The sequence below is a fragment of the Podarcis erhardii genome, assembly GCF_964252035.2.
Source record: "Podarcis erhardii genome assembly, chromosome: 4".
In the NCBI taxonomy this organism is placed as follows: Eukaryota; Metazoa; Chordata; class Lepidosauria; order Squamata; family Lacertidae; genus Podarcis; species Podarcis erhardii.
This window is the reverse complement of record NC_138508.1, coordinates 2,389,744-2,413,002: the sequence shown is the minus strand read 5'-3', so window position 1 is coordinate 2,413,002 and position 23,259 is coordinate 2,389,744. Positions and strand designations below refer to the sequence as shown.

Genomic DNA, 23,259 nt, shown 5'->3' with positions numbered 1-23,259 from the left:
TGAGCTGCAGAGGCTCAGGGCAGAGAGGCGGAGGGAACTAAGTTCCCGCAGGAAGAGTGCTCGCCTCCAGGCCACGAGAGGCGAGTCTTCTGAGGATCAGGGCCGCCCTATGCCTCGGGACATATAAAAGCCAGCCACAGTCCCAAGCTGCGGGAGCAACGTTGGTGGTTGTCAGTCGCTGCCTGAACCCTGCCCTGCACCCAGCTTCGACTTTTATGGACTGCCTTCATATTGCTTCATCAACCATGGGCTGGACCTTGCCTCTTGATTAACCCCCGGGACCAGTACACCGGGACTTCCACCCAACCAAACAGTCCCCAAACCTTACCACCATCCCAGATACGGACTTCCTGTTAGCCAGATTTGTCCAATCGCTATCTGTCCTGCACATCAGCTAGCCATCACCCTTAGCTGACAGCTTGAGACAGAAATCCTTGGTATCCTGCAGATACACAGCACCCTCTTGATACCATTCCAGGCACTCACACTCGGGTTTGTAGCTTCCTTGCTGAGCAGATTGGTAGCAAAAGCAATGTTCGGTCTGCTCCAGACTACCCAGAGCTGACTGAAAAATCTCAGCTTTTTTGAACTCAGCGCATTCTACTTGCTGACTATTTTCACATAACTTGTCTCCATGGGTGTCCTGACCCCTGAATACAGTTACAGATAGGTAGCCGTGTTGGTCTGCCATAGTCAAAACAAAAAATTCCTTCCAGTAGCACCTTATGTTGAACCAAACAAACAGAATTCCAATTCCCTGCAAAGCTCAGACAGCGCACTGAATTCAGATAAAGTAAAGGAAAGCGCAATGAGACTTTGCTTCCGGGTGTGATGGCTTGGGATTCGGATTCAGATGCTGAACCTAAGGAATCCCAACCTGCACAGGATTCCTCGCCTCCAGAACCAGCTGAGCCAGGGTTGGGGCATGAGCCTGAAGTGTCCTCACCTGTGCTGGATCCTCAGGTACAGACACCAGTTGAGTCTGCTCTGGCGATGGAGGCGCCAGAGGACCCATTGCCTGTAGGTGCTCCACTCTCAGCCCCGTCAGAGGAAGCTGGGGTTTCCTCTGGGTCCGGTAACCCTCCAGCCTCTCCTGAGCTGCACTGGCTCAGGAGAGGCGAAGTTCCTCCATAAGCTCTTTCTACATTCCGCACACTAATATGGTTTCTCCCCTGCATGAATTCTTTGATGGGAAGTGAGACTGGCGCTGTGACTGAAGCTCTTTCCACATTCCATACACTGATGGGGTTTCTCCCCTGTATGAATTTGTTGATGGGAAGTGAGACTGTGGGGGCGACGAAAGCCCTTTGCACATTCCACACACTGATAGGGTTTCTCCCCTGTATGAATTCTTCTATGGGAAGTGAGATTTTGGCTGTGACTGAAGCTCTTTCCACATTCCACACACTGAAAGGGTTTCTCCCCTGTATGAATTCTTTGGTGGGAAGTGAGAGAGGAGCTCTGACTGAAGCTCTTTCCACATTCCACACACTGATAGGGTTTCTCCCCCGTATGAATTCTTTGATGGGAAGTGAGAGAGGAGCTTTCAGTGAAGCTCTTTCCACATTCCACACACTGATAGGGTTTCTCCCCTGTATGAATTCGTTGATGGGAAGTGAGTTCAGTGCTCCTACTGAAGCTCTTTCCACATTCCACACACTGATAGGGTTTTTCCCCTGTATGAATTCTTTGATGGGAAGTGAGTTTGGAGCTTTCAGTGAAGCTCCTTCCACATTCCACACACTGATAGGGTTTCTGCCCTGTATGAATTCTTTGATGGGAAGAAAGATGGGACCTCTGACTGAAGCTCTTTCCACATTCCACACACTGATAGGGTTTCTCCCCTGTATGAATTCTCTGATGGGTAGTGAGATTGGCGCTCTGACTGAAGCTCTTTCCACATTCCACACACTGATAGGGTTTCTCCCCTGTATGAATTCTTTGATGGGAAGTGAGATCGCAGCTCTGACTGAAGCTCTTTCCACATTCCCCACACTGATAGGGTTTCTCCCCTGTATGAATTCTTTGATGGGTATAGAGATGGGAGCTCTTACTGAAGCTCTTTCCACATTCCACACACTGATAGGGTTTCTCCCCTGTATGAATTCTTTGATAGGAAGTGAGTTTGGAGCTCTGTCTGAAGCTCTTTCCACATTCCACACACTGATAGGGTTTCTCCCCTGTTTGAATTCTCTGATGGGTAGTGAGATTGGCGCTCTGACTGAAGCTCTTTCCACATTCCACACACTGATAGGGTTTCTCCCCTGTATGAATTCTTTGATGGGAAGTGAGATCGCAGCTCTGACTGAAGCTCTTTCCACATTCCCCACACTGATAGGGTTTCTCCCCTGTATGAATTCTTTGATGGAAAGTGAGGTTGGAGCTATGAGTGAAGCTCTTTCCACATTCCCCACACTGATAGGGTTTCTCCCCTGTATGAATTCTTTGATAGGAAGTGAGTTTGGAGCTCTGACTGAAGCTCTTTCCACATTCCACACACTGATAGGGTTTCTCCCCTGTATGAATTCTTTGATGGGAAGTGAGATCGGAGCTCTGACTAAAACTCTTTCCACATTCCCCACACTGATAGGGTTTCTCCCCTGTATGAATTCTTTGATGGGAAGTGAGACTGGAGCTCTGACTGAAGCTCTTTCCACATTCCACACACTGATAGGGTTTCTCCCCTGTATGAATTCTCTGATGGGTAGTGAGATTGGCGTTCTGACTGAAGCTCTTTCCACATTCCACACACTGATAGGGTTTCTCCCCTGTATGAATTCTTTGATGGGAAGTGAGATCGGAGCTCTGACTGAAGCTCTTTCCACATTCCCCACACTGATAGGGTTTCTCCCCTGTATGAATTCTTTGATGGAAAGTGAGGCTGGAGCTATGAGTGAAGCTCCTTCCACATTCCACACACTGATAGGGTTTCTGCCCTGTATGAATTCTTTGATGGGAAGAAAGATGGGAGCTCTGACTGAAGCTCTTTCCACATTCCACACACTGATAGGGTTTCTCCCCTGTATGAATTCTCTGATGGGAAGTGAGATTGGCGCTCTGACTGAAGCTCTTTCCACATTCCACACACTGATAGGGTTTCTCCCCTGTATGAATTCTTTGATGGGAAGTGAGATCGCAGCTCTGACTGAAGCTCTTTCCACATTCCCCACACTGATAGGGTTTCTCCCCTGTATGAATTCTTTGATGGAAAGTGAGGTTGGAGCTATGAGTGAAGCTCTTTCCACATTCCCCACACTGATAGGGTTTCTCCCCTGTATGAATTCTTTGATGGGAAGTGAGACTGGAGCTCTGACTGAAGCTCTTTCCACATTCCACACACTGATAGGGTTTCTCCCCTGTATGAATTCTTTGATGGGAAGTGAGTTTGGAGCTCTGACTGAAGCTCTTTCCACATTCCACACACTGATAGGGTTTCTCCCCTGTATGAATTCTTTGATGGGAAGTGAGTTTGGAGCTCTGACTGAAGCTCTTTCCACATTCCACACACTGATAGGGTTTCTCCCCTGTATGAATTCTTTGATGGGAAGTGAGATCGGAGCTCTGACTGAAGCTCTTTCCACATTCCCCACACTGATAGGGTTTCTCCCCTGTATGAATTCTTTGATGGAAAGTGAGGCTGGAGCTATGAGTGAAGCTCCTTCCACATTCCACACACTGATAGGGTTTCTCCCCTGTATGAATTCTTTGATGGGAAGAAAGATGGGAGCTCTGACTGAAGCTCTTTCCACATTCCACACACTGATAGGGTTTCTCCCCTGTATGAATTCTTTGATGGGAAGTGAGATTCTGGCTGTGACTGAAGCTCTTTCCACATTCCACACACTGATAGGGTTTCTCCCCTGTATGAATTCTTTGATGGGAAGTGAGACTGGAGCTCTGACTGAAGCTCTTTCCACATTCCACACACTGATAGGGTTTCTCCCCTGTATGAATTCTTTGATGGGAAGTGAGTTTGGAGCTCTGACTGAAGCTCTTTCCACATTCCACACACTGATAGGGTTTCTCCCCTGTATGAATTCTTTGATGGGAAGTGAGATCGGAGCTCTGACTGAAGCTCTTTCCACATTCCCCACACTGATAGGGTTTCTCCCCTGTATGAATTCTTTGATGGAAAGTGAGGTTGGAGCTATGAGTGAAGCTCTTTCCACATTCCACACACTGATAGGGTTTCTCCCCTGTATGAATTCTTTGATGGGTAATGAGGTTGGAGCTCTGACTGAAGCTCTTTCCACATTCCACACACTGATAGGGTTTCTTCCCTGAATGAATTCTTTGATGATAAGTGAGGTTGGAGCTCTGACTGAAGCTCTTTCCACATTCCACACACTGATAGGGTTTCTTCCCTGTATGAATTCTTTGATGGAAAGTGAGACTGGAGCTCTGACTGAAGCTCTTTCCACATTCCACACACTGATAGGGTTTCTCCCCTGTATGAATTCTTTGATGGGAAGTGAGTTTGGAGCTCTGACTGAAGCTCTTTCCACATTCCCCACACTGATAGAGTTTCTTTCCAAGGATATTTTGTTGATGGGAAGTGGAATGGGAGCACTGACTGCAGCTTTCTCCAAACTCCAAATTTTTACGTGGCTTCTCCTCTCTGGGGATTTTATCGTGGTCACCTTCGTTCTTGATTTCTGATTCATCACAATCTGCCATGGAGACAAAAAGGGATTAGAGCCTCAGGAACAAATGAACAAATGGACTACAAAAAATCTCTCAAGAGAACAAGTTAATGCTAAACTATAAAATAACAGATCAAGAGGTGGAAGGAGCCATTCAGAATATGAAACTGGGCAAATCTCCAGGGCCGGATGGTTTAACTTCAAGATATTACAGATCTTTGAAAGATTGGCTAGTACAGCCATTGAAGGAAGTCTGTAATGAAATACTAGAGGGGGAAAAGGCACCAGAGTCGTGGAAATACGCCTATATTACACTTATACCGAAAACATAATGGGAGAAGACACAACTTAAGAACTACCGCCCCATATCTTTGCTTAATGTGGATTATAAAATTTTTGCTGAAATTGTGGCTAAAAGATTAAAAAAGGTATTTGGTAGAAGAAATCCACAAAGATCAAGGAGGCTTTCTCCCGGAGAGACACTTGTCAGACAATACAAGGAATATAATCAATATTTTAGAAAAATTACAAGTAAATATTAATACTAAAGCAGTTTTGATATTTTTGGACGCAGAGAAAGCCTTTGAAAACATCTCTTGGAGCTTCATGACTAAAAATTTACAGGGAATGGGGGTAGGCCAAGGTTTTGAAAACGGTATAGGTGCAATTTATTCAGAACAAAAAGCTAAATTAATTGTGAATAATGTAATTACAGAAGAATTTAGGATTGAGAAAGGAACACGACAGGGCTGCCCAATTTCCCCATTGCTTTTTATTTCGGTCCTGGAGGTTTTGCTTAATATGATAAGAAAGGACCAATTGGTTAAAGATATAAAAGTCGGAGCTAAACAGTATAAACTGAAAGCTTTTGCCGATGATTTAGTCTTGACATTGCAGGAGCCGGAATCCAGTACTAAAAGAGTATTGCAATTGATTCAAGAATTTGGTCAGGTTGCGGGATTTAAGTTGAATAAGTTGAAAACTAAGGTGTTAGAGAAGAACTTAACAGTGATTGAGAAAGAGAGGTTTCAGAAGGAGACAGGATTAACATTGGTTAAGAAAGTGAAATACCTGGGGGTTAATATGACTGCTAAGAATGTGAATTTATTTAAAGATAATTATGAAAAATGTTGGATTGAAGTGAAAAAGGATCTAGAAATATGGTCAAATTTGAAGTTATCATTGCTAGGCCGAATTGTTGTCATAAAGATGAATGTATTGCCAAGAATGTTGTATTTGTTTCAAACATTGCAAATTTTGGACAAGGTGGACTGTTTCAAGAAGTGGCAGAGAGATATTTCTACATTTGTCTGGCAGGGCAAGAAGCCTCAAATTAAATTTAAGATTTTAACTGATGCTAAAGAAAGAGGGGGATTCGCCCTGCCAGACCTTAAAATTTATTATGAATCAGCCGCATTTTGCTGGCTGAAAGAATGCCTGCTTCTGGAAAACACAGACATTTTGGATTTAGAAGGTTTCAATAATGTATTTGGGTGGCATGCATATTTGTCGTATGACAAGGTCAAAGCATACAAAGCTTTTAAGAACCATATTGTCAGGAAAGCACTGTTTAATGTTTGGATAAGATATAAGGACTTGCTCGAAAATAAAACGCCAAGGTGGCTGTCACCAATGGAAACCAAGACTCTGAAAAAACTTAATACGGAGGCAAATTGGCCGAAATATTGGGAAATCTTGGAACAAGAAGGAGATAGATTAAAACTGCAGAGTTTTGAAAAATTAAAAAACAAAGTACGAGACTGGCTCCATTATTATCAAATTAGGGAGACTTATAATTTGGATAAGAAAATTGGCTTTCAGGTGGAAAAATCAAAATTGGAAACAGAACTCTTAGAACCTAAAACTAAGAATTTGTCAAGAATGTATAACTTGCTGTTGAAATGGAATACACAGGATGAAATGGTTAAATCTGTTATGATTAAATGGGCACAAGATGTTGGATATAACATCATGATGGCTGACTGGGAACAGTTATGGACCACAGGTATGAAGTATACGGCATGTAATGCCTTAAGAGAGAATATAATGAAAATGATTTACAGGTGGTACCTGACACCAGTCAAGCTTGCAAAAATTTATCATTTGCCTGACAATAAATGTTGGAAATGTAAAGAGGTTGAAGGTACATTCTTTCACCTTTGGTGAAAGAAGAGTGGAAGAAATTTAAAGTTTATCTTCAGAAATATTGCAAAATTGAGGAATGTTAGAAAGATGTTGGGGAAAAAAATTATGTGGTTTTAGCAGAAAGGATATAAAGGATTAAGTAAAAATGAATTGGTGAAAGAGAGAAGGTAAAATCATGATATGTTAAGATAAATTATTAGGATAAAAACGAAGTTGGAAGGATTTGCTGGAATATTTAATTGAATTAGAATACAAAAACGGGAGGCGTGAGGAGGTCACGGAAATAAGTAAATGAAAGACAGCATATGGAAAGATTGAAATGTTTTTAACTCTTTTTTTTTATTCTTTTTTTCTATTTTCTATCCCTTTTGTGTGTTTTTTCATATTTGTAATTCTGTTGAAGCTTCAATAAATAGTATTTTTTTAAAAAAATAGAGCCTCAGGAACAAATGAAGAAGAACTGAAGGTAGTTCAGTGTGTTTATTACCTTTGTTTCTCATTAACCAACATATTTATTATGAGATTTTGTTGAGTTGTTGACTGTTGCTTTGTTTGATATACAGTAGTGGTCAAAATTGTGGAATACTTTTGGAGAAAAGTGTATTTTAGAGGTTTGATGGCTCATAACACTGCTTCTTTTGGAGTAATATCATACAATTATGTATCAACGGAAATTGTTCATTTACCCATATTCTATCTAAAGCTAATGCTATAGCCAAATAACCAGAAAAAGGAAGCACAACTTGCTTAGGTTGACTTTTGTCAGTGTCTTTGGGATTGCTATCAAGTTGGTTGGTTTTTTTGTGTTCTTGTAAAACATAATAAAATTACAGAAATGGCACAAAGAGTTGACTGGTCACCCAGAAAGCGATGTAAAATTGTACTGTTAAGTGAACAAGGCTACAGTTATGAAGAAATTCATGAAATATTACGAAAAACTTAACCAGAGCTGGCCTTTATATATTTTTGAAGAGGTATAAGGAGACTCAGTCACTACAAAATCAGACCGGTAAAGGCAGGGAAAGGTGCACAAAGGCAAGTGACAATGGACGAGTGGAGACACTGTCCCTACATGACAGAAGAAAATAATCTGGGTGGATACAAGGTGACATGGTGCAATGTAATGTGAAGTTGAGTGCAAGGACTGGTCTAAATGTTAGAATTCTAGACTTCCGGAGGCGGCGCAAAACGGCAATGGCGGTCCTCTTTACCTGGTGAAGAGGGGCTCCGCGAAAAAGGGTCGTCCGCTGCGGCAAAGCGGAGACCCATCAAGATAAACCGCAGGCAGAGCGAGCCTGTGGCTGTGGGACTCGGGCGCCAAAAGCCCCCCCAGAAACAAAGAAGGGACCTCGTAAGAGGCTCCGGAACGTGAAAGGGGGAGTGGCGCTGTGAGTTCATCACTCTTTTCGTGGAAGCAAAGCCGCGCTGCTGCTGCCGATGAGCGCCGACCTTTCTTCCTGAAACATTGGAATTGGCTGAAACATACCCGTGAGTAAGGGGTGCTAAATATTGGACTAATTTGGTGGAATTTGGCTGAAAACGGGAGGCGAGTAACAGGAAGTCCGTCTCCCGATCTTGCTAACTAGATCAAAGCAAAGTTCGGAAGTGTGCCGAAGCGCTTAAAAGGGACTGTAAAAGTAGATCAAAGGCGCATTGATAGACTCTGTATTTAGAAAGACAAGAGGGAATTTTTTATAAAATTGGTGGACTTTATTCTTGGAACTCTCTTCCTACTTTTGAGCTATGCGAGCTGAAAGGGACGACCCAGTTGTCGGACTGTCAGTGCTTAAAGGAGAACTGTCAAACTGCTGACTTGATACAGTTGCTGGAGCTTTTACTGATTGAATTGTTACATTGACTGAGACACTAGCGTCTAAACATTGTTGCTGGGACCTCTCTTGTCACCTTGTGTCCCACTTGGAAAAACAGAAAGCCTGAGGAACCTTCCTTTTGTGCTCTGGAATTAAAAAGAATTAATACAGGGATTATAGGAACTTCAATGGCGGAGAAGAGGTTTCTCCTTTCTTGAAATTTTTGAAAGTATCCCCCCTAGAGGACTGTGGAGATATTGAAGCTTGGGAACTGTATTTTATTGAGACTTTTTGTGGTTTAATTGTTTATACTCTGGACTGGCATTTCTCATGGGACAAAAGAAAATTTGACCTTGAACAGAGGCAGGTGTGGAATGAGCGGCTCAGGGAGAACAAGAGCAGCTAAAGCCAAGGATAAAGAAAAAGAGAAAGACAAAAAATCGGCGCAACTTGTTCAAACAACTTTAACTCATCAACGTAGATCATCAGTCCCAACTGTGCTGACAGCACAGGAGGTGGAAAGTGTACAGCCTGCTGCAGAAGATATGGCAACTGGAGGATCTGAAACAGTCTTGAAACAAATTTTGGAACAATTGGCAGTTTTAAATCAAAAAGTGGACAATCAAACATCAAAAATTGATCAAGCTACATCCTCTATTGGCAAATTAACTGAACAGGTTTCGCAGCACACTCAGGCAATTGAGAAACTGCAAGGAGCTACGGCTGAAAATTACAAACTAGCTGTGGAAGCCAATCAAAAAGCAGAACAGGCGAACATAAAGGTTGAGGAGATTAAAGGGGAAGTAAGGCCTCTGAAAAGACAGGTAGGGGAACAACAAGCCTACCTGTCATTGGTTGAATTGAAAAGTAAAGAAAATAATCTCAGGATAAGGGCCATCCCGGAACTGGAGAAAGACAACCTAGAGGGATTTCTGACACTTTTGTTCTCCAAATTCTGGGGAATTGAGGAAGATAAGGACTTTAAAATTGTGACGGCCTTTAGACTGGGAAGATCTGTAAAGAAAGACAAGTCCAGAGACTGTTTAGTCATTCTGAGATCAAGAGAAGAGAGGGATAAGATATTAGGCCTACATTTCAAGAAATCTTTGGAGATAGAAGGTAAAAAGGCTGAAATTTACAGAGATATACCCAAATATCTCTTGGATCTCAGGACTACCTATATAGACTTGACCAAATTGTTGAGACACAACGGAATTCCTTATAGGTGGGAGTTTCCACAAGGACTATCATTTACTTACAAAGGAAGGAAAATAAAAATTAAATCACCTGAGGACCAGCAGAAGTTCCTATACGACCACGAGGAGGACCTTCAAAAAGGAGCTGCAGCTTCTTGGCCACCACCACCACCGGGACCACCTTCAAAAGCTATACCGTCTGGATCTGGACCAGCACTACCACCTCCGGGATCGGAGGGAAACCTAGATACCCCATTGTAGGACCCACTAATTGAACTAGGATGTCTCTGCAGCTTCTTAGCTGGAACATAAATGGCGGAAATTCCCCGGAAAAAAGAAGGAAAGTTTTCCACATCTTGAAAAAAGAACAATTGGACGTTATTTGCCTACAAGAAACACATGTGACAAGGCTCCACAGAAAAGTGCTAATTAATAAAAGACTAGGCCAAGAATTTATTTCTTCGGACAAAGTTAAGAAAAGAGGAGTGGTGATATACGCTAAGGAGAGCCTGTCACCGAAATTTTTATTCAAAGATGAACATGGCCGAATTTTGGCGATTGAAATACAAACACAAGGAGAAAAATTTTTGATATTAGGAATATATGCTCCAAATGAGGGAAAATCGGAATTTTTCAGGAAGCTGCATGAGACTATGCTGGATTACTTGGACTACAATAACATCATTATGTTGGGTGATATGAATGGGGTTGTGTCTGTAAACATGGATAAGTCACAAAGTGTCAACATATCGAAAGATGGCAGACTACCTAAAACTTTTTTTGAAATGACTGACAATATGGACTTAATTGACATATGGAGGGTCAAGAACCCTCTAGGGAAAGAAGGAACTTTCTTTTCTGAAGCTCATCTGACATGGACATGAATCGACCAAATATGGACAACTAGAGGACTGGTACCTAAGACTAGAAAAGTGGAAATCTGCCCAAAAACCTGCTCCAACCATAATGCTTTGAAAGTGGAACTGAGACTAAACACAACCGGATCCTTTAGATGGAAAATGAATGACACCATATTAAGAGATCAGGAAATTGTTAAGAAGGCCCAAAAAACTTTAAAGGACTACTTTGAGATAAATTTAAATACCACCGTGGAAAAAAGAATAATCTGGGACGCAAGTAAAGCAGTCATGAGAGGGTTTCTAATACAACAAAACACGATTAAGAAAAGGCTCTGGAATGAAAAGAAGGAGAAGATATTGGAGAAAATAAGAGAAGGAGAGAAAAAATTAAGATCTAGGCCTAAGTCGAAGGATGTGCTGAGAGAAGTGAAATTTTTCCAGGCGCAATACTCGAAATTGATAAATCAAGAGGTGGAATGGAAAATTAAACAAATGAAACAAAGATCCTTTGAATCAGCTAATAAGTGTGGGAAACTGCTAGCATGGCAGTTGAAAAAGAGACAAAAACTTAATACAGTTACAAATCTAGAGATTAAAGGGAGAATGGTTCAGAAACCTGAGGAAATTAGAAAGTGTTTCCAGAGATATTTCAAAGAACTCTATTCACAAGGGCCGCAAAAAGTTTCCGAGGTGGATCAATTTTTTAAAACTAATGGATTACAAAAAAATACCCCAGGAAATGGGAACAACCCTGAATTGTAACATCACACAGCAAGAAATTGAAAGTGCCATTCAGAATCTCCAATTAGGCAAGTCTCCAGGCCCTGATGGACTAACCTCCAAATACTACAAGGTTTTAAAGGACTATTTGATACAACCTTTGATGGAGGTTTGCAACCAGATCATGGAGGGGAGGAAGGCACCGGAAACTTGGAAAGAAGCTTTCATCACATTGATACCTAAACTAGAAACTGAAAAGACCCAGCTTAAGAACTACCGCCCCATCTCACTCCTAAATGTGGATTACAAAATTTTTGCGGATATCTTGGCAAGTAGATTTAAAAAAGTACTAAATGAAGTGATCCATAAGGACCAGGCTGGTTTTCTCCCCGGTAGGCATTTGTTTGACAATACAAGAAACATTATTGATATTTTGGAACTTCTACAAACAAATCTTAACACTAGAGCGGTCTTAATCTTTATTGATGCAGAGAAAGCCTTTGATAATATTTCTTGGATGTTTATGAAGAAAAACTTGGAAGGGATGGGAGTGGGGCGGGGGTTTGAAAATGGTATAGAAGCAATCTATTCAGAACAAAAAGCTAAATTGATAGTAAACAATGTGGTGACAGAGGAGTTTAAAATTGAAAAAGGGACACGTCAGGGGTGCCCCCTATCCCCCCTATTGTTCATCTCAGTTCTGGAGGTGTTGCTAAACATGATTAGAAAGGACCGGTTGGTCCAAGGAATTGAGGTCGGAGTGAAACAATATAAATTGAAAGCATTTGCAGACGACCTGGTATTAACATTACAGGAACCAGTCTCTAGTACTAAAAGAGTGTTAGAATTAATTTCTGACTTTGGTCGGGTGGCGGGGTTTAAGTTAAATAAGCAAAAAACCAAAGTTTTAGCAAAAAATCTGACAGCTACAGAAACAGATGAGTTCTTTAAAGAAACAGAACTAAATGTGGTTAAAAAAGTAAAATACTTAGGGGTGCATCTGACCTCCAAAAATTTGAATTTGTTTAAAGATAACTATGAGAAATGTTGGTCAGAAATCAAAAGAGATTTGGAAACATGGTCAAGATTGAAGCTTTCCTTGTTAGGCCGAATAGCTGCTGTAAAGATGAATGTATTGCCAAAAATGCTATTCTTGTTTCAGGCCCTACAGATCGTGGACAAGGTGGAATGTTTTGGAAAGTGGCAGAAGGATATATCTAAGTTTGTTTGGCAGGGCAAAAAGCCCCGAATAAAGTATAAAATATTAACTGATGCGAAAGAAAGAGGGGGATTTGCCCTGCCAGACTTGAGGTTATATTATGAATCTGCAGCCTTCTGCTGGTTGAAAGATTGGATTTTATTGGAGAACACTGATGTCCTAGATCTGGAAGGGTTCGATAATGCGTTTGGGTGGCATGCATATTTGTGGTATGACAAGGTTAAAGTGCACAAATTGTTTAAAAACCATATTGTCAGAAGAGCAATTTTGATGGTCTGGACAAAATATAAAGACTTATTGGAGAGTAAGACTCCGAGGTGGCTCTCACCGGTGGAGGCCAAGGCACGTAAGAGACTTAACATGGAGGCCCACTGGCCTAAATATTGGGAAATAATTGAAAAAATTGGAGACAATTGGAGGTTGCTAAGCTTGGAAAAACTAAAAAACAAGGTGCGAGATTGGTTGCACTATGCTCAAATTCAGGAGGTCTTTAAAGTAGACAAAAAGGTTGGATTCCAGGTGGAAAAATCGAAACTAGAGACAGAATTGTTAGAGCCAAAAAATAAATTACTTTCGAGAATGTATAACTTGCTGCTTAAGTGGAACACACAGGATGAGACAGTCAAATCCGCCATGATAAAATGGGCGCAGGATGTGGGGCATAACATCATGTTTGAAGACTGGGAAAGGTTATGGAACACCGGTTTGAAATTCACGGCATGTACTGCCTTGAAGGAAAATATTATGAAAATGGTATACCGGTGGTACATGACCCCAGTCAAGCTTGCTAAGATATATCACCTGTCTGACATGTTGGAAATGCAGAGAGGCGGAAGGGACATTCTTTCATCTCTGGTGGACTTGCCCGAAAGTGAAGGCCTTTTGGGAGATGATTCATAATGAATTAAAAAAGGTACTTAGATTTACCTTACCTAAGAAACCGGAGGCCTTTCTTCTGGGCATTGTGGACCAGAGAGTACTTAAGAAAGACAGAATTTTTTTTATGTATGCTACCACAGCAGCTAGGATCTTGATTGCAAAGCATTGGAAGACACAAGATCTACCCACGCTGGAGGAATGGCAATCGCAGTTGATGGACTACATGGAACTGGCCGAAATGACTGGCAGAATCCGAGACTTGGGAGAAGAAACAATCGAGGAGGACTGGAAAAAGTTTAAGGACTATTTGAAAAAACACTATAAGCTGTATGAATGTTAAAAAAATGCACCTTTTAGGAAACTCTAGCTTCAGCAAATGCAAGTTAATGAAATGGAAATTAAGACACAAAAATTTAGAGGTAAAATAATGAAACAACTTTATTGTGTTTAACATAAAACGTATAAGAATCAAGTTACAGTATTTTTGAAATTAAGCAACATGATAAAATGGAAGATACAATAAGTTTTGAAATAAGTTAACAAATTGCTGATGTTTTATATTACAGAGAATGCAGGGTTTGGAGGATGTGGGGAAGTCCTTTAGATTTGATGGAAAAAAGAACATGGAAATTCGTTATTTTTCTATTCTACTTTCTTATATCTATCTTTTATTCTTTTTTTCTGTATTTCATAAACTTAATAAAAAATATTTAAAAAAAAAATAAATGTTAGAATTCTAAGGAAAAAGCCATTGTTATCTCTCAAGCAAAGGTTGAAAAGATTAAACCCATGTTAACTGGACAGCGGATCAATGGGACAATTTTATTTGGTGTGATGAGACCCAAAACGCCTTGCTTAGTAGTGATGGCATGACATACGCGAGGAGAAGAATCAGAGAAGATTTACATCCTACTTGCATTACACCGACCGTGAAACACCCAGATAGTGTGTTGATCTGGGGTTGTATGGCAGTAAAAGGTGTGGGTAAAATTTACGTCATTAATGGGAATGTAAATGCCCTAAAATGCATAAATGAAATACTTGCGCCCAAACTGAAGCGTTCCTCAGGTGATCTTTTCCCAGATGCTGAAGCATATTGTCAGGGAACTGCCATCGGTTCAGGAAGGAGAGAGGAAAAGCCAAATGGATTACAGAGAGCCTCCAGGGATCATGGGAAGCAGCTCCTCTTCAACGGAGGAGAGTAAACACGCCTCCAGTTGAGCGGAGCTGCAGGAGTCGGAAGAGGCAAGACGGTGCCAGGCCAAAGCGGGGAGGAGAGAGGTCCTCCATTATCCATGCTCTCCTTGCGCAGAAAGCATCCGTGCAGAGAGGGGAGGCGCAGACTGGGCGTCAAGAAGCTGCTTTGCTGGGGAAAGTTTAGGAACCGCCCACTCACAGATTCTGCCAGCGACTGAGTCAGCCACGGGAGAGTGGCGCTCCGGACAGATAAGGTTTATTTTGGCAGCAAAAGCAAGGCTTCACAGCTAAGCAGGGAGATATTTGCCTGCTTGCTCTCGAGCAACCCCTTGGAAACATTCCACACACACACACACACACACACACACACACACACATATATATTCTATTTTATACTTCGACAGGATTCCGCTCCATGTCATGTTGCTGCTGTGTGCAAAAGGTGCTTTCAAGATAAATATATTTCACTGCTGGAAGGGCTGGGAATAGCCCAAACTTTAACCCAATCAGAAATCTATGGAGCCGACTAAAGAAACTTGTTAGTCAGAAGCAACCCAGCAATAAAGTCCAATTAACAGAGGCAATAATTTAATCTTGGTTTCACTTTATTACAGCTGCAGAACTAAAAACTTGGTTCATATCATGGGAAGGCATTGTAAGGCCGTAATTAAAGCTAAAGGTTGCCAATGGTTATGACTGCTGTTCTAATAAATACACCTTCATAAAAGTTCTTTCATTACATTCTTCATTAAATTATCTTTGCATTGATATATAATTCTATGGTATTACTCCACTCAAAAGTGGTGTTATGAGCCATCAAACCTCAGAAATACACTATTCACAAAAGGTTTCCACAATTTTGGCCACTAGGAGAAGTTGTTCACTTTAAAGTTAATGCTCTTTTTATATGGGATCAGATTATTATTATTATTTATGCTTCATGTTTATAAATGTGTTGGAAGCCATGTTTATATATGTGTTGGGGCAACCCAGCCAAATGGGCAGGGTATAAATAAAAAATATTATTATTACTACAGTGGTACATCGATTTAAGAGCAGCCCTGTTCCGGAAAAGATTAAGTTTGTAAACCATTTTCATCATCAGCGTCATCAGCATCACTGCTACTAAACCATCGGAAGATGCAGACATTTCGTGTTCCTTGCCTCAGGAGACAACAAAAGTCAGAAAGAACAAAGAAACAGCTTTCCCAGTTGTTGAGAAAGCTCCTCCCCAGATGCAGGACACTCTGAGCTGTTAACCCTGTAAGCTCTAAACTTCACAACTTATCTTTCCTAACAATTCTGAAGCTGACATTTAAGATGGCTTGGGCAGTTCAGACCAGCCCGGTCGTGGTAGAAAAAGGAATAATTTGAGGAAGACTGTTCAAAGAAAAAACTGTAAGTTACTGTTTATTGTGGGGGTGTTAGGTTCCCAGGTGTTATAGGGGCCACGGTTGAGCTCTGTGAAAATAGATGAGGTTGGTCACATAGAGGAATTTTTTGAATTTCCAGGCTGATATGATGATCCCTATGCAAAAGCCTTTGACTGTGTCGACCACAGCAAACTATGGCAAGTTCTTAAAGAAATGGGAGTGCCTGATCACCTCATCTGTCTCCTGAGAAATCTCTATGTGGGACAAGAAGCTACAGTTAGAACTGGATATGGGACAACTGATTGGTTCAAAACTGGGAAAGGAGTACAAGAAGGCTGTATATTGTCTCCCTGCTTATTTAACTTATATGCAGAATTCATCATGCGAAAGGCTGGGTTGGATGAATCCCAAGCTGGAATTAAGATCGCCGGAAGAAATATCAACAACCTCAGATAAGCAGATGACACAACCCTGATGGCAGAAAGTGAGGAGGAATTAAAAAACCTTTTAATGAGGGTGAAAGAGGAGAGCACAAAATATGGTCTGAAGCTCAACATCAAAAAACGAAGATCATGGCCACTGGTCCCATCACCTCCTGGCAAATAGAAAGGGAAGAAATGGAGGCAGTGAGAGATTTTACTTTCTTGGGCTCCGTGATCACTGCAGATGGTGACAGCAGTCACGAAATTAAAAGACGCCTGCTCCTTGGGAGAAAGGCGATGGCAAACCTAGACAGCATCTTAAAAAGCAGAGACATCACCTTGCCAACAAAGGTCCGTATAGTTAAAGCCATGGTTTTCCCATTAGTGATGTATGGAGGTGAGAGCTGGACCATAAAGAAGGCTGATCGCCGAAGAATTGATGCTTTTGAATTCTGGTGCTGGAGGAGACTCTTGAGAGTCCCATGGACTGCAAGAAGATCAAACCTCTCCATACTGAAGGAATCAACCCTGAGTGCTCACTGGAAGGACAGATCGTGAAGCGGAGGCTCCAGTACTTTGGGCACCTCATGAGAAGAGAAGACTCCCTGGAAAAGAGCCTGATGTTGGGAAAGATGAAGGGCACAAGGAGAAGGGGACGACAGAGGACGAGATGGTTGGATGGTGTTCTCGAAGCCACAAACATGAGTCTGACCAAACTGTGGGAGGCGGTGGAAGACAGGAGTGCCTGGCGTGCTCTGATCCAGGGGGTCACGAAGAGTCGGACACGACTAAACGACTAAACAACAACAACAACAATGACGATCCCACAGGGAGCCTTACCAAGAGAGGCCACGATCCCACGAGTCTCCTCCATGACGTCCTTATGCAGAGCTCTCTGGTCAGGATCCAGCAACGCCCACTCCTCATCCGTGAAACGAACAGCGACATCTTCAAAGCACACTGGACCCTAAAAGAAAAAAGGAAATGTCCTCCTCTGAGGCAGCAGAAATTTGATCTGCTACATAATGCTCTGTTGTTTCCTTCCTGTAAATTGCGGTGTTGTTTCAATAGGATTGTTTTGCACCACATTTTAATTATGGGTGCTTATTTTATGTATCCGTTTTTGTGCAAATAGGTGGTACACCTCCTTGTGTTTCCCAAGTCATTCTGCCTACGCAAGCGTTCCAGTTTCCCCAATGGAAGGATCTACGTTCTCCTCTCCTTGTCAGCTGTTCTGGGAAGGTTCCCTCCCAATGCCCTAGAGCCAAATTCAAGGGGTTCATGGGGGCATGGAGAGGGGGAGGAATGGGGGGGCAGGCCCCATTTTCAAGCGGATGGGGCTGGTTAGGTGAATCCAGGCCGCTATTTGTTCTCATTTGTCCACTGCTTAGAAACCAATTTTTGCATTCAGTTATCAATCTAGAAATAAAATAAGCCTGTTTTTGATGGCCATCTGTCTTGGATGATCTAGCAGAGATTCCTGCATTGCAGGGGGTCTCCTGGCTCTGAGAGACAAGCAGGGAGGGTGGCTTCTGGCAGAAGGAGGGGGAGCCACCAGTGGCTCCTCCTTCTCCTCACTCAGCCTCTCGACCTTCTTCTCCCACTCGCCTCCTTCCTCTTCTGCCTCTGATTCTGCACTGCATTCTGCCAGAGTCTCCCAGCTCACTAAGCCCTGTTTCCCCTTCAGCTTTTGACACCTCCTCTTCCCAGGCTTCCCCCTCTGACTGCTCATCCTTACTCCACCTCCACTCCGTGGGGTCTGAGATGTCTTCCTTTCCTGGTTCCCTGGCTGCTTCCTCCCACCATTCCTCTGTGCCCAACCAGTCCATGCCATTGCTCCATCCCTCGGCCTCTGTCCCCACAAGGCAGCTTCCACTGACCTGATCTGGTTCCACAGCCGCTGCTTCCCTTGTGCCCCCATGAAAAGGCGGATCAGGAGGTTTTGCTGGTATCATTCTGTCACCTGCAAGAGAGAAAAGGTTAGCAGGATGCCAGGAGTGCCTGCATCTCTCACAGGTGAAACAGGGCATCTCTAATCACAGATGGGCCTTTGAGAAAGTCTTACCTGCTGAGAGTATTTAGGCATTTGTGCCCATTCCATATGTTAGTTGTGCAGAAATACATCTCCCCTCCTCTGGACCCTTGTTCCCGACTGTCTCCCCCCAAAACAAGATGAAAAGAACCCTCAGATGAGTTGGAAAACCAACAGAACGAGACCAAACAGAGAAAAACCACCTTCCTCCTTACCCAGTGGCCTCTCTCTGGTGTCCAACGGAGGCCTCTTTGCCTCACAGGAATCCAGGTCCATTTCTGCAAAGAGATCCATTCCCTGAAAAAGAAACAAGGATTCAAAACAGAGAATGGGGAGAAATACTAGAAAGAGAATGACAAAGACTTGAAGGGTGTGAGATCTCATTCCATGGATGCCTTGCAGAAAAAGCATGGGCCATCAGCAGACCATTATGGGATGTTTTCTGTCCTGTTTGGAGCCCCTTGGGAGTATCCAGAGGAAAGTCTCTCTCACCTGCTTTCTCTCCTCTGCCTGACTCAGGAGGAAACCTTCGGCCAGGGCCACTGCCTGCGAACTGGTCTCTGCTCCACAGTCCCTCACCCAGCTCTCCATCTCCAGTGGAAGGACAGCCAGGAACTGGTCCAAGATCACCAGGTCCAGCATCTCAGCTTTCGTGTGCCTTTCTGGCTTCAGCCACTGACGGTCAAGGTGGTAGAGTCGGCTGCAAACCTCTTGGGGTCCTTTGGCCTCCTGGCAGCAGAACTGCCTCAACTGCTGGCTCTGCACCTCTGAGCGGAGGGTGTCCTCCTCACCCAGGATCTTCTGCACAGAGTTCTCCCAGAATCCCCCACTGCTCCCGGTTTGGATGTCATGGCCTCTTCCTGCTCCAGGGCCAGCTGAGTCTCGCTCACCCATCTGTGCTCTCAGGAAGCCTCTGAGAGATTGGAAGGAACCCTTTGGTCTCCTGCCAAGTTCTGTCTGTCTTAAGGAGAGGCGCTAGCAAATCCTACAAAGCAAATACATTGTTCTGTTACAAAAGTTGTCTAATATCAGGAGAAGAAAAAGGTTCCTTGAGGAAGCATGGATGAGTCTTGCTGGGAACTAGGGCTGGACTGCACCACAGCACAGATCATTAGCTATCTTGGGGGGGGGGGGGGGAGAGGAGTAAGAAGAGAACAAATATGTCTCTAGCCTTCTAGCAATGCAAAATGTGGAGGCAACGGAAGGGATTTCTGGGAGATGAATCAGCCTGGTTTCTCCTGCCTTCCAGTCAATGCATGAAGTCAGAACTGACTGACAAGGAAGTCATCAGTATCTTTTGAATAATGTATGCTTGGTTCTAGTGGGGGTCCTCAGGAGTTGTTCTCCCCCCACCCCCACTCCCCTGCTTCTGTCTCCTTTTTTGCACTTGAACTCTCTGCCACTCTCCAGGCAGACCCCTTGGGGTGGGGTCACTTTTTCTTTGCTCTGAGGGCCAGGTATGTTTCTGGCCAACCCCCTGAGGGCCAAGTTCGCAGGGCCAAAAACACCTCCCTTGAAATTTAGGGCAAGGTCCCTGGAGGCCCAGTGAGGAGCAGCGCCCATTTCCGGCTGCTTTGCCAGCAACAATCCCTTTGGGGCAGAGAGGATGTGGTCCTGGGATGCCGGGCTCTGGGTGCGAGGGGATTGCTGCAGTGGCCTCCGTGGGGAGCTGCCCTGGGAGACACTGGGAAACTGGTCCCCAATGCAGCAGCCAGACTCTGGGCTGGGGTCCCTCTCCTTATTCCTGGCCTTTCTCTCCCACCTTTTTTAGGGGGGGGGGCTAGTCCACCTCCTCCTCCAGCTTTGGAAAACCATTTGCACATTTTTCGTCCGTTGTGCAATGAGGCTGAGCGACGTCACAGAGAGTTAAAGTCCCAGGGACCCCTTTGTTTAAAGAAGGGAGATCTTTTCTGAACGGGGGGGGGGGGCAGAGGGCCAGATGAGTTTGGGATCCTCTGATCTCCAGGAAGGAGAGCGTGGCAGACCTGGCCCCTCCCTGGCAGGACCCTCTCCCCTTGGGGTCCCCCCCCCTGCAGGAGCAGATCTGCCCCCCCGTCCCCCCACTACACCCTCTGGGGGGGAGAGAAAGGAGACTCACCAGATCCCAGGAGAGACAGCGAAGCAGGAATGGACTTGGGAGGGGGGGCCTTGGGAGGACCTGGCCCCCCTTGCTTCCTGTCCTCTCTAGGAAGGCAGCTCACTTCCCTTTAACCCTTGCAATGCAGAGTCCATCCTGCTCAGCCCTCTCTCGCTTGGCAGAACCTCAGATTTTTATTATTTTTAATGGATATGGTGGGGCAGCTGCCCCCCCTGGCTCCGCCCATGCCCAGATATCCTTTTGGGGGTGAGGCTCTTGGCTGGACTCTGAGCATCTCCCTCCCTTGGCCAGAAACCAGAGGAAGAGCCTGCAGGGAAAAGGGCTTTGCAGGAGGCAAGGAAGCTCCTCCTGGAATTCCGGAGTGGAGAGAGAGGAGGGGATCCCAGGGTCATCTAGTCCCACCCCCAGCAATGCAGGAATCTCAGCTCCAGCCTCCAGGGCAGATGGCCCTCCGATCTCTGCTGAGAAACCTCCCAGGAAGGAGAGTCCCCCACCTCCCCAGGGAGACCTTTCCCCTGCCCAGCTGCTCTTAGGTGTCCCTCAAGGCAGCGGGTCCTGAGTTCTAGTCCTGCTGAAACAATGGCACTGGCTGCCAAGGAGGAACCAAGAGAAGCTCAACAGAAATAAATCCCATTCTCGTCATAAATGAGTAATACTTTCTTAAGCATGTTGCTATGCAAACATTCAATAGTATGCCATTTCCCCTTCCAGAAATGCTGAATTTCTAACTCAATGGACTAAAAATGGATGGTTGTTATGCTTAGAGAAGCTTTTAATATTTTATGGACTATTGTATGTTAATATTTTGTTGGAAGCCGCCCAAAGTGGCTTGGGAAAAACCAGCCAGATGCCCGGGGTATGTATTAATAATAATAATAATAATAATAATAATAATAATAATAATAATAAATACTGCTGCTACTGCTGGGCAGATAGGCCTCCTTCTTCAAATGGTTTTGGGTTTTTATCTGTGTCATTTTCAATTGTTATTGATATTAATGTTGTATTCTGAATTTTTGATCTTATGATTTATGTGGAAATTCTTTTCCATTTGGTTGTGTACCTTTGGATGTGTTTTGCTTATCGTTTATGACTTTGGTTATGTTGGTAATTATGTAAATCTTGTCATAACAACAACAACAATAATTTATTATTTATGCCCCACCCATCTGCCCGGGTTTCTCCAGCCACTCTGGGCAGCCTACAACAAATGATTAAAACTACATTAAAACATCCATCCTTAAAAACTTCCCTAAACAGGGCTGCCTTCAGGAGTCTTCTAAACGTCAGAGAGTTGTTTATTTCTTTGACATCCGATGGGAGGGCGTTCCGCAGAAGAGGCGCCACCACCGAGAAGGCCCTTTGCCTATCATCTTGTAAGCCACCTTGAGCGTTGTTTTAACGATGGAAAGGTTACAAATAAAATAAAGTGATGATGATGAAGATTGGACAGATGTCTACGATTTCCCACAGGCTACTTTGTGGGGCGTCTTGTGTGAGGGAAACTGCAATCCAGGGAGTCTCTGGCAGGAGATTATCAGATAAGGAAAGCTTTATTTACAAAAAAGAGAGAATGGTGAAACAAAGGGAAGACAGGAGATGTGTTCTTTCAGGGAGAAGTTAACTTATTACTTCAGCTAAATGTCTCAGGATTAAACACAGTTCTGCAGGCACAGCTTCTCTTCAACTCCCTCCTCTCAAAATCAGTTGTCACACTTCAGGGAGATGTTCAGGTTTCCAGAATAGGTGGTGAAAGGCTGAACTCTCTTTCTGCTGCTTCTCTCTCACCCCCGAACTTAGTTATGAGGGGTCTTTCCGTGAGGTACTTTTGACACAGCCCAGCTTCCTTCACAGCGAGGGGCCACTTTTCCTCGGTTCCCCTCTCTCTTAGCAATCCCACTCCTGAGGTATTTTCCTTCGTATGCCAGACCCAGGGGATCCTCTCAGCCCTTGCCAGGGACTCGGGAATCTCCTTTTCCTAGAAGATCTCTCTCCTCCTGACTGGAAGGAGACCCCAGAAGAAGAAGAGGAGAGTCTTCCCACAGCTTCTCCCTCCAGCTTCACTCCCATCTGAATTCTCCCTCCAGACCCTCAACATGGTCTTCCCATCTCAGCTGTGAGGCTCCTTCCTCTGGCTCCATAGATATTCTCCTCAGAGCGGAGGATCCACTCAGATCAGAGCCACTTCTCCCTCCCTCCCTCCCCCCTCTCCTCATCCCCATCTTCTCCCAACCTTCCCTCTCTCCCATCTCAAATCCCCTCAGAAACGGCTCTCTTTATTTTCCCTCCAAAAGTGCTGGCGCCACCCCCCTCTGGGTAGCCAATCAGAAAGAGGCTCTGGCCCCCTGGTGGAATGGTGAGGCACTGCACCCCCAGACTCTGCTCTGGCTCTGCTGTCCGTCACAGCAGCCAGCTGCCCCAGCAGGCCTTGCCATCTCCCCACCGCTTGAGCCGTCCTCCATTGTCTCCCGAGACAGGTGGATGAGAAGAGAGCCATTCAGGGGCCACAGGAAAGGGGCATCGGGGGCCGACAGAGGCAAACTGGAGCGGGGAAGCATCGCCGAAAGGATGCCTACCTCTCTCTCTCCTTCCTTCTCAATATCCATTATTTCTAGCTAAGAAATTGGGGGAAAGGCAGCTACTTGGGGTTTCTTGGGGTTGAGA

General features: G+C 44.1%; 1 protein-coding gene and 1 long non-coding RNA gene across 3 annotated transcripts in view; one reads left to right on the top strand and one right to left on the bottom strand.

Annotated features, from left to right (window-relative positions):
- The window catches only part of LOC309341299, a 204,061-nt gene that overhangs the window by 174,447 nt on the left and 6,355 nt on the right, over nt 1-23,259 (top strand). The window lies entirely within an intron of this gene.
- On the bottom strand, nt 750-23,205 carry LOC309340898 (uncharacterized protein). Its single transcript, XM_081860083.1, has 7 exons — nt 22,228-23,205; nt 18,990-19,482; nt 18,713-18,794; nt 18,346-18,428; nt 17,306-17,432; nt 16,078-16,131; nt 750-4,670 (listed from the first exon to the last, which is right to left on the bottom strand). Exons 2-7 carry the CDS (start codon nt 19,389-19,391, stop codon nt 1,156-1,158), a joined length of 4,263 nt encoding a protein of 1,420 aa, XP_081716209.1. The 5' UTR covers nt 19,392-19,482; nt 22,228-23,205; the 3' UTR covers nt 750-1,155.